Source organism: Ahaetulla prasina, chromosome 2 (genome assembly GCF_028640845.1).
Source record: "Ahaetulla prasina isolate Xishuangbanna chromosome 2, ASM2864084v1, whole genome shotgun sequence".
NCBI lineage: Eukaryota > Metazoa > Chordata > Lepidosauria > Squamata > Colubridae > Ahaetulla > Ahaetulla prasina.
In genome coordinates this window covers 93,037,779-93,049,578 of record NC_080540.1, presented here as the reverse complement: position 1 = coordinate 93,049,578, position 11,800 = coordinate 93,037,779, and the positions used below count along the sequence as shown (strand labels likewise).

General features: G+C 38.0%; 1 protein-coding gene across 1 annotated transcript; it reads left to right on the top strand.

The window, feature by feature from the left end:
• Positions 1-689: 689 nt before the first annotated feature.
• Positions 690-10,213, top strand: LOC131189984 (neuropeptide Y receptor type 6-like). The gene is made up of 2 exons (XM_058166720.1): positions 690-758; positions 9,091-10,213. Exon 2 carries the CDS (start codon positions 9,101-9,103, stop codon positions 10,211-10,213), a length of 1,113 nt encoding a protein of 370 aa, XP_058022703.1. The 5' UTR covers positions 690-758; positions 9,091-9,100.
• Positions 10,214-11,800: the final 1,587 nt, after the last annotated feature.

Sequence of the window (11,800 nt, the reverse complement as noted above, 5' to 3'; positions counted from 1 at the left end):
CAACGTTCAATCCTGCTGTGATATTTCCTTCCCCCCTGGCAAGCCTCATGGAATTGCTCCTGTCATGTAAGTTACAGGTGAAAGAAGGAGATGGAAAGTTTTTTAATGACTTAAATATTAATTGTTTCTTTCTAGTTTGTTAGATATGCATTGTAAAGCATACATATTCTGAAATGATTAAAATTTAACAACTTCTCATTGCTTCGTTTGAAAATTATTGATTCTTTTGGGAGATGGTATTATTAATTTTTAGCTGTTTGAATGAAAGCTATATGCTATATTTTTATCTTGCATAATAGTACAATATAATACTATTGTCTGGATTAGATATACCCAATATTGTTCTATATAGAAATGGGAATTTCATTAATATCAAACTTACCAGCAAGTTGTTCTGTATTCTTCATCGGTTTAACACTAGGTGAAAAAAACTATAATTGATGCCATCCTCCGTATTCTAAAAATGGAATATTGATTCTTCTAATTAATTTTGGGAAATGTATTTCAAAAGTATGGTAGTGTTTGTTCATATCAGAATTCTTAAATATTAGAAAAACATGGCTCAGAGAAAGGAATTGATGCCCCTCATATTTGATGCAAGAAGTTATAACAGAGCTTCTCTCTTTCTTACGTTCTTTAATGGCTTAACTTCTCTTTTTTTGGTCTCCAGCTGCTACTGAATAAGATGGCTCTAAGATGTCACACATATCTGATAACTAATTATAGTGGAATTTCAGAATCTCAGCATTACTTCTGAAGTAAGTAATTTCAAGATCGTAATTGATAATGACAACTCACAGGCACATTTATATGTAAAATCAGACAACCATTTTCTTTTTCAAAGTTTATTACAAATAATAAGTGTGGCCTTGGTAAGGCCACACTTGAAATACTGCATCCAGTTTTGGTCACCACGATGTAAAAAAGATGTTGAGACTCTAGAAAGAGTACAGAGAAGAGCAATAAAGATTATTAGGGGACCAGAGACTAAAACATATGTAGAACAGTTGCAGGAACTGGGTATATCTAGTTTAATGAAAAGAAGAACTAGGGGTGACATGATAGCAGTGTCCCAATATCTGAGGGGCTGCCACAAAGAAGGGGGAGTCAGGCTATTCTCCAAAGCACTCGAGGGTAGAACAAGAAGCAATGGGTGGAAACTAATCAAGGAGAGAAGCAACTTAGAACTAAGGAGAAGTTTCCTGACAATTAGAACAATTAAGCGGTGGAACAACTTGCCTCCAGAAGTTGTGAATGCTCCAACACTGGAAGTTTTTAAGAAGATGTTGGATAATCGTTTGTTTGGAATGGTGTAGGGTTTCCTGCCTAGGCAAGGGGTTGGACTAGAAGACCTCCAAGGTCCCTTCCAACTCTGTTTATTCTATTCTATTCTATTCTGTTTTATTCTATTCTATTCTATTAAGTTGAGAAACATATGCATACACACACAGAGACACAAACATATATAATGAATATGTGTGCGTGTGTATAAGAAAATGGAATAAAAAGACTGTTCAAATGTAACAATGATAAAAAGTAAACAAGAAAATAGAACAAAAATTTGCTATAAATTAATGCAAGCAAAGTGCAAAAGTTTGACTACATAAATTCTAATATAAAAACTCCATGAAAACTAATTTTTAATTGAACAAATGCTCTCATTTGCATTCTATTTGCTGATCATACGTCACCCTTTCTTCCCCCAAAGTCATTATTTAATCACTGATATGAATTAATTTATATGCCATTATTTTTAATGTTCTTGCTGGCATCGAGGCTAGCAAAACCAACGTCCAAAGAAGAGAATCTGAGGTTTAATATTTTGTTTGCAAATACATTAGCTACACCTCTGTGCATATATGAAGAAGGGGAAAAGATTGCTGATATCAACTCTACTTTACCCTTTAACCTGTCCTGATTCCATCCAATGCCTATCTTTAAGATTATGGAATTGTTTTTATTCTACTAGAAAGGAGAATAATTCTTGCTGTCCAAGAATTAGATTGTTATGCTCCTTTACATTGTACATGCACAGAAAGTCCTTTCTCAGATATATAGAAGAGGATAGAGCTGTTATATCTGGTTTGCAATAACCTGGATTATCATTGCATAACAAGAAAGATAAAACTAAAAACTCTTAGCTTGTTGCAACCAGTGGTATCTGGATATTAGAAATAAGAGATTGATATAAACTGTGGGAAATATTTTTAATACGACATTAAGAAAGACAAAAATACAATTGTTTCTGCAGCATCAGTCAAAAGTAGGATTCCTGAGCAGAACATTATAAAATGATTTTTAATGAACATGTAGACTGATGAAGCCAGATGCCAAAGGGCTAACGTGTTCCCTGCCTGCTGCTTCTCTCCTGTATTGTCATCCATATTGGAGAAGTTAAATGTAGAAAGGATTATGCACCCCATTCTATATTAATCCTTCCTCAAGCAATAAATCTTAAGGAAAAAAGCTGTCTTAAACATATAAACTTATATGTGTTATATCTGGTTCCTTGGAAATAAAAGGAGAATAGAGCAGTAGCCACCATATTTTTCCCTTCTGTTTAGCCTTCAATAGATAAGCTTTGACATGGCAATCATGATCTAAAAAGTAGTGCAGTTTTACAATACTATGGAGACATGTCTCCAGAATCATTTGCGGTTGGACAGCCTCTAAATTCTATAAATAAAATAAATGCTCTTGACTCATAAGGCTAGATAATGCATGCATCTTCAGCACTCATTGACTGTGCTAATTATTTGTACTGAATGATCACCTGCATGTTGAGGCATCAAAAATGAATCACTTCAAGCTGCATATTAGTTGGCAATCAGTTGGGATTATTGCTTCTGTACCAGTTCCCTGCTGAGTTAGCAACCTTCCTGCCTAAATTCCTCGACGCAGTCTGAGATTGGCAATGGAGCTCCCCAGGCTTTTGATCCTGGGGTTCTTCAATCTGCCTTCCTTGGGGGTTGGAGTCTGAGGTGGTTGAAAGTTCATGGTCATCATTCAGGACTCGACATGGGACAGTGGTCATACCCTGATTTGATTTTCTTGTTGGAGCAGTGGCAACATGATCTGGAATTGGAGGTGTTCTTGATGCATCTCACTTATTGGTCAGAATACACCATTTGACTACGAGATTGTCTGGTGCTGCCCTCTGCCACAGGGAGGCAAAATCTATTAGGTTGGTCTGCCCCGTTGACTGATGGACTGATGACTTCTAGAGGGAACTGCAGGTTATTCCTGATGGTCTGCTGCATGATCTAACCGAACTCTTATCTGCCATTTGGACTGACAAAGCGGCTTAGGTTTGGATCAGATTGCACTCACGGGATCTGTCTCTTCTCATGGATCCCACCACTCCCTGTGGTTGACACAGAAACTGAAAAAGATTAAATGAGAAAAATAGATGTCTAGACCAATGCTGGAGGACAACAAAGAATGAACTTGACCAAACATGAATAAGAGCCACTATTGACACTACCTTGTGGCAATAAGGATAGCAATATTTTTCTCCTCTTACAACGTCCATAGATAGCCAACCACTGGCCTTTTTTATGGAATGGGTACTTGGAGGTCTATGTGCAAAACTGTGCAGTGGAGTTTGCAGAGAATCTGTCAGATGAAATTACTTGCATTCCTTCCAAGTTGGATGTCAACTTTGGTACACATCCCGGGCAGATGATCTACCAGAGTAGTCTTTTCCAGTTCTCTAGGATCAGTTTTGATCTGTTGCACCTAAGGAAGTGGACAGGGTCCTAATGACTGAGATCCACCTGCTGCTTAGATCCATGCATCTCCTGGCTAATTAAGGCTATCCAGGGAGAGGTCTGTCTGTATTTGGCTGGATCCAAGAAATGGTTCATTCTTCTTTGGGAGATGAGGTTGTTTTACACACACACACACACACACACACACACACACACACCACTTAAGAAGGTATTGCTTTGCTCCTTTTTTTAAGCCATGGCTGGATCTCACCATACTGGACAATTTTCATTTCAAGGCAGCTTCAGTGGGCCTTGTATGAAGCAGATTATCTGGATTTCTTTCAGATTGGATTCTGTCTCTGGCAAAGTAAGATGTGACTGACATCTTGTCCCAGTGGCTGTAAGTGTTTAGAAGGGGAACACAGGCTTCAGCTGAATCCTGGCCACCACACTGAGTGTCTCTGGGGTTTTGGGGCCTTCTGGTTCCAAACAGTAGTGGCATGAAGAGGGTTAAAATGTTTGGCCTTTTTATTGAATTGAATTGTTTCTTTAATGAATTTTGATTTCTGTTGAATTTAAACCAGTTTGGCAATCTTGTTGCCAAAGAAAAGCACAACAACACCATTTAAAAGTATCTCAATAAAATCAATCGCCAGATAAAGGAGCTGGGTTATTTCACTGAAAACTCATGATCTGAACAGAGGTTAATATACCTCTCTCAGGCTATGCAAATACATATGATAGGAAGAAAAAAACAAAAAGAGACTCAGAATGAAGGTTTAGGTGGAAGAAAATTTATACTTCATTGGCGAGGAAGAGAGAAAGCAGGACAGAGAACAATATCAAGAGACTGCATTCTCTCCTGGAGTATCTGGTGAGTTGAGTCATCCATCTGGAGGGCAGCTGATGAGCTATTAGGTCACCCCAGGTACCAGGTTTGCAGGTAAGAAGCTTCAGAGTACATCTGGGAATTGGAAATAATATTTAAAAAACAAACGATTGAAAAAGCGAAGCCAATTTGGTTGTAGCTTTGTTCTATTTAGTGAAGGACAGGGGGGAAGAATTATAGGGCTGCTGAAAGCATAGGACTATGACCCTGCAGTGTTTTGTGTTATAGGATTTCCCCTTCACCTTTTTCTAGCTATGTATGTTGGAATGCCATATATTATAGTGTCAATATTATGTCTTCAGTTCTCCCTAATTATTGTTGCCCACACCATGCAAAGAAAAAGGGCTCTGGAAAAAAAAATCCCAGCAGAGGCAAAAACATTTGTGACACTTAACACTGATAATGTAAAATGCAGTCCATGAATAATTGTCCAACAAAGAAAAGAGGAGAATAATCATTTTAATTTGTATTTCCTTTTAATTTTTAGATTTTCGTTTGCTTGTTTGTTCACCCTAGCTTTAATTTTTAATAATGATACTTACTGAAAGTGTCAAGACTGATTAATTCCAACACCTGTAAATTTATGAAGTCTTTTCCATCAATGTGTTTTGCAGGAAGGGTCCCCAATCCCTAGGCTGTGGCCCACTAATGTGGCATATTCGGAACTAGGCCACATGAGCGGCAGGCCAGCATAAGCACACATAAACATACAGCTCAACGTGCACAAGTTGAGCTGTGTGTGCATGCACACACAGGTCCGCTTCTTGCACAAGTCAAGCTGCGTGTGCACCTGCCTATAGTTTGTGCAAGTCAAGCTGTGCATGCCCTGGGCCACCATTTGTGCAACCCAGTTCACCTCTCCCCCACCCCCAGCTGAGCCACCAAGCCACAAAGGTTGGAGACCGTTGTCTTACAGTATACCTGTATACACACAGAGAAAGAGAGATACATACAAGTAGACAGACAGACAGAGAGACATATCAATCATACCTTTTTCAAGTAAGAAGTATTATACAAAGCGCAACTAGTGTGAATTCATAAACCAAAGAAATTAATAGGGTCATTTACTTTTCTATTCAATCCACTTTCATTCAGCAGCCGATCACTCTTAAAACTTTCTTTTCTTTTTTATCATACAAACTTCTTAATAATTAAGTTCCCACTTCCATGTAAAAATGGGCAGAAGAATGCTCTTATGCATAACTATTTTGTGTCTTTCAACAAAGATTCATTCATTGCAACAGACCACATATTCCCCACTACCCTTTAAGGTATTTGCATTCCTTAAAATTTCACAATTTTTGCAATTTTATTAAACAGTCTACCAAGATTCACAAATTCATGTATTTGATTTCCTTTCCTTCTTTCTTCTAAATTTTTTTATCAAACTGTGGTCTTGTATCAAATTTTTATCCATTTATCCAGTCTCCTCTTTCCATCATCCAATCTACCTAACATTCACTGGAAACCATTCAGATTCTAATATTGCTACAGTCTTAATGCATTTGTCTACAATACATTACTGAACCAAGATGGTATCTATACATCCTTGTCTTACTTCCTACTCACTGTTGAATTATTCACTAAACTTTCCATTTATTGTCATGTAAGGTTTACCTCCTTCATACACTACTGTTATCACAGTTAGCAAACAACTTGCAACTCCATATCATGCAACACATTCCATAGTTCAGACCCATTCACTTTATCATACAATTCCCTAAATCAATTAACTTCCATTAAATGTTCTTTTTTAGATTCATAATTTTCAATGACTTGCAGAAGAGTAAAAATCTAAACTCTACAATCCAGGATAAAGCCACATTACACTTCCCAAATTTTGCTCAGCAAAGTCTCTTGTATTTCTTCCTAGATGCATTTTAAAAACCAACCACTGCACTCACCCTCATTTTCTGATAGTGTAAAGAAATTTATTAAAGCTAGACTACACATTCAGAACAAGTGTTTTCTAATCTAGAGACTAGTCAGTCTCCTAACTACTACACCTTTTGCTAAGGAGACATCATAAAGCAACTGACATATGTGAACTTAAAACAATGTAAAACCATCTAAGGCAGTGTTTCTCAACATTGGCAATTTGAAGATATGTGGACTTCAACTCCCAGAATTCCCCAACCAACAAGTGCTGGCAGGGGATTTCTGAGAGTTGAAGTCCACACAAGTTGCCAATGTTGAGAAATACTGGTCTAAGGCATTTGGCTATGCAGAGTCTTCCCTAGAGCCAACACGACAAAAAATTTTACTACAATTATTTCTATCCTGCCATTTTTCTATCCTCAAGAAGAAGAGAATCCACTCTTCTTCCAGCAGACAACTACTCACTTGAAGGCTTCTGGTTAAATAACAATTAGAGTACCAAATGTTCTCTTTTTAAAAATAGCAGGTTTGGTGAAACAACTTGTCAGATTACCATAAGGGAAAGATCAATCCTTTTTTCCCCATGTCATAGCTTTATTCTAGAATACAACCAGGTTATTTTTCTTTTTAAGAAAAAAAAAGATGCCCAAATGCAATCACAAGTTTAGCATGGTGCCTACTTTTAACCTTGGGAGCAACTTACTTGTAGGGAAGGTTTTGAAATAGCTTCAGCTGCACTCCCAAACTTCTCAGGCTACAAGTATCAAATATAAGCTTGTTCAAATTCCCAAGCAGTCTGCATGCTGGAGAAGCCATCAGTGGGGTCAGGATCAGCATGTATTATAAAATTTCCATAGGAGAAATGTTTAACAAATATTCTGTGTTAAAAAAGAAGGATTTCCTTCTATTAGTCTCTAATTTCCTTGCATTTCATTTCAAGAAAATGATTCTGAGCTCTAATATTGTGAATGTGGGAAAAAGATTTCTATCCAAATATCTCTGTCATGATATACCTTCATCATCTTTACCTTTAGATTTCTTTGATCCAAGCTAAAGACCTCTAGTTGCTGAACTATTTCATCTTAAGGAAGATACTACATCTTTCTAATCATATTGTTTGCTCTGCATTTGCATTGCTTGCATTTTTTTCAGCTTTCTAATAGCCTTTTAATGACCAGAACTTATAGCTCTTAGGATAAGAAGGTATGTCTAACAATTAATTAAAGAATAGACATGGGAATACATGGGTAGTTAGGTCAGATATGTAAAGTTGGCTCCCTTAGAGAATAGTGCAAGCACATTGTTCCATCTGTTAGATGCTTCAATTCTCAAGTGTAGCTCTTTATCCAAGGCTCTGTGCTCTGTGCCGAAGGAGTTCAGCCATTGCATTTTTTTTCTGCCCATCGTTCCACTATCTTTTCTAGATGTTATATGCAGAGATTACTATATCCCACTGGTTATTTCCATTCTGTATTACGGTTTCTGTAATGTTTGCCTGTATCAATGTTTTCTTCCAATGCAGAAAGTGAACAAGTGTAATTTTGCAGTTTGTTTTGCAAAATGAATCTGGAATGAAATAATTTTACAAGATGAGGAAAAGAGAAGATAGAAAACACATTTCAAATAATGCCTTATACTTTCCTAAATACATAAATATTAACATGAGCCATGATTTTAAACAAAACAAAAGATATAAAGAAGATAGTAACTATAGGATCTGCCTAATCTTTTATAGTACAGTAACTCAAAACACAGAGCCAAATTTTGGTATTGGACTCTACACATATGATTCTTTTTGCTGAATTCTGTTTGTGCACACCGCTTTGACATTGTCATCACCTTGACAATGTCAGTTATCTGACTATAAGAATGTGCAGTCTGTTATTTCACATGAGAATCTATGCATTGGAGCTACTACTGATTATTTGCATAAAGTTTCTGTCTAAGTACCGTATTTTTTGGAGTATAAGACGTACCTTTTTCCCCCCTAAAAGGAGGTGAAAATTTCGGTGCGTCTTATATACCGAATGTAGCCACTCCCACCCACTAGCCCCCACCCTTTGGCCTCTGCCTCCCAGCAATTTACCTCCTTGCAGCAAGAAGAAACAGCCCATTTCTGCTTCAGCACAGCCTAATTAGCACAAGCTGATTGTCAGTTGGATGGCCTCCCGACTCTCAGCTGTTTCAGGCTGCCAGGGATTGCTATTGCTGCCTGGATTTCTACTGCTTGCTGCAAAGAGGTAAATTGTTGGGAGCAGATATTTTTTTCTTGTGCTACTCAAGCTACGCTAAAACAAAAATGAAAGTAAAGCAGGCTGTTTGCTGCAACGAGGAAAAATTGCTGGGAGGCAGAGGCAGATTTCTTTTTCTTGTTTTCCTCACCAAAAAAGGTAGGTGCGTCTTACAGTCCGGAGCATCTTATACTCCGAAAAATACGGTAGGTGATTTTTGTTTCCTTGTTTTAAGCCAAATTGGATTCAGGTAGTTCAAAAATATTAAATATCTGAATTTAAAATCTTCTCTAAATCATTTATTCTGAAGAGGGGAGGGCTCCTAAAGCTATAAAGGTAAAATAAGGATGGATTCACTCTTAATTGTGTTGTGGTTTCACAGGTACTTGGTGATGGATAAAACCACTCCAGAACCCAGCATGGATTCATCTGTGGCAAACAGCAGTAAGTCACAGTTATTGCACTTTGAATCCTGCCAGCCATCTCTCCTTCCATTCTTGTTGCTCATCATAGCGTATGCTGTGGTCATGCTGGTCGGACTTCTGGGCAATCTTTGCCTAATTGTCATCATCAAGAAACAAAAACAGAGTCAAAATGTGACTAATGTTTTGATTGCCAATCTTTCCATATCTGACATCGTCATTTGCGTCATGTGCATTCCTTTTACGGTTGCATATACTTGGATGGATTACTGGGTTTTTGGGGAGGCAATGTGTAAAATAACTTCTTTTGCACAAAGTATGTCGGTCTCGGTTTCTACATTTTCGCTTGTGTTAATTGCAATTGAGAGGCATCAGTTAATCGTGAACCCCCGTGGTTGGAAGCCCAATGTTTCACATGCGTTCTGGGGAATTGTCTTCATTTGGGCATTTTCTCTAATAATATCTACTCCGTTCTTGATATTCTATCAGGTCTCTGATGACCCCCTAAAAAATCTCTCTTCCCACGGCGAGGGCTACATCAGCAAAATGGTCTGCATTGAGGTGTGGCCGTCCATTGAAGGGCAGCTGGGCTTCACCACCACCATATTAATTTTCCAGTACTTCCTTCCACTAGGGTTCATTTTCATTTGTTACCTAAAAATATTTGTGTGCCTGCAGAGGCGGTACAGTAAAGTGGATAAGGTAAGGGAGAACGGGAGCAGGCTAAATGAAAGCAGAAGGATTAATGTTATCTTAGTTTCAATTGTTGTGACCTTTGGCGCCTGCTGGTTACCTCTGCACATATTTAACATTGTGTTTGACTGGAATTATGAAACCTTGATGCATTGCCATCACAACGTGGTCTTTACCTTGTGCCATTTGATAGCCATGATCTCCACATGTGTCAATCCCGTCTTTTATGGATTCCTCAACAAGAATTTTCAGAAAGATGCAGTTGTTATGCTCCATCACCTCAGATGCTTTGAATCTCAAAAGTTATATGAGAACATTGCCCTTTCAACTCTGAACACTGATATGTCCAAGGGATCCCTGAAACTCAGCAGCATGCATGAAAACCTCTGAAACGGGCAACTTTCCAATCATTTCCATATCTTTCCATTGATACATAGATCCTCTTGCGGACAAGTGTGGTTTTGGGGTGATGAAATCAAAGGCCTAGAGTACTGTTGTGCTAGAAGCAGACACCGCCTAAAAGATATTCCAAATGAATAAAGCAAAAATTAATTGTTAACTATAGCAGTTTTAACTCCATTGTAAAAGTATCTTTTGTTCAAGTACTGTGTGAAAATTAGTATTCAGAAAAAGATGTACCATGTTGGTGGGAAATGATGCAGCATTCCTTGTGGTCCATGTCATGCCTCCCATGAGTCTCTTGGACAGCCTCAAATATTTCTTCCACTGAACTAAAATAGTTTGAGGGGTCTCTTGGTGCTCTCTCAGCTTGGTTCTTGTCTCACAGATGTTTCATTACCCAAGCTATGTAACATCATCCGTGCTGGTAACACTTACTTTAATGCCTTTACAGTCATTATAAAGAAGAGGTTCACATTCAAGCACGCTCAAAAATAATGTTTTATTAGACATTCTTAGGTTATGACTGAGATTAGGCTTTTTTTTCAGTCACACTAGTTTCCAAATTTTGGTGTTTATTTTAGATAACAAGACTTAGAAAACAATGGGCTTGGAATGGATGTCAGGCATGTGCTGAAAGAGGAAGCAGCAGCACATTCTGGTGCCATAAATACTACTGTCGTATATATTTTGTGTGCCAGGTCCCAGACTTGAAACTTAGTTTAACAATTGCATGCTGTTGTCTTGGAGTTAACTGCTGAAGATAAATGTACCATTATATCTATACATACACGGATACAGGAACCTGTTTTGTAACTATTATTCTGGTTTTTACTATGGTTTTTACTTTCTCACCTTCACTTCTGCTATGACATTTTTCCTTATGGGTCCAAACTTTAATTTTCTAACTTTCTCTCCTAGTCTGGCAAGGCTTTCAGTTAAAGCAAACTAATTCAGGTATCTTCCAAGTTTGTTAGTTGACACAGCAGTGCTGAGATTTTGCCTCTAATGAATCCAAAGCTTTCCTAACTTAGCTGTTGATAAAAGATTTATTTTTAACCTAGAAAAGCAAATCTGTTTCCACCCTGCACTTTGCCAGTTAAAATATTCTCATCTTTTAGGAAAATATTTTTCAGCACATGTTCATAGCTCTGACATGACTTGAAATGTAGGAAATTCATACTGAGAACTTTTATACTGTAGCATGCTTTAAAACTGCTGCTGCCAACTTGATGATATCTCAAGAGATGATGTGTGAATTAGAATTCTTAGCCAGCACAATTCAAAGCCACTAGGAATTCTGGAAACATATTTGGAGGGTATGATTCAGGTGAAAGCCAGTTGGTCTAGTGATTAAGGCGCCAGGTTAGAAACCAGGAGACCATGACTTATAGTCCCACCTGAGGCTCAAAGCCAGTTGAGTGACGTTGGACCAGTCACTGTCTCTCAGCCGTAGGAAGCCAGCAAGAGCAAACCACTTCTGAAATCTTGCCAAGAAAATTGCAGGGAGTTGTCCAGGTAGCCCCACAGGAGTCAATGCTAACTCGAAGGGACATACACACAAACCCAGAAACACGA

What these genes read in the sequence shown, in the direction of transcription:
- LOC131189984 (XM_058166720.1), top strand. Translation starts at nt 9,101, where the DNA reads ATGGATAAAACCACTCCAGAACCCAGCATGGATTCATCTGTGGCAAAC.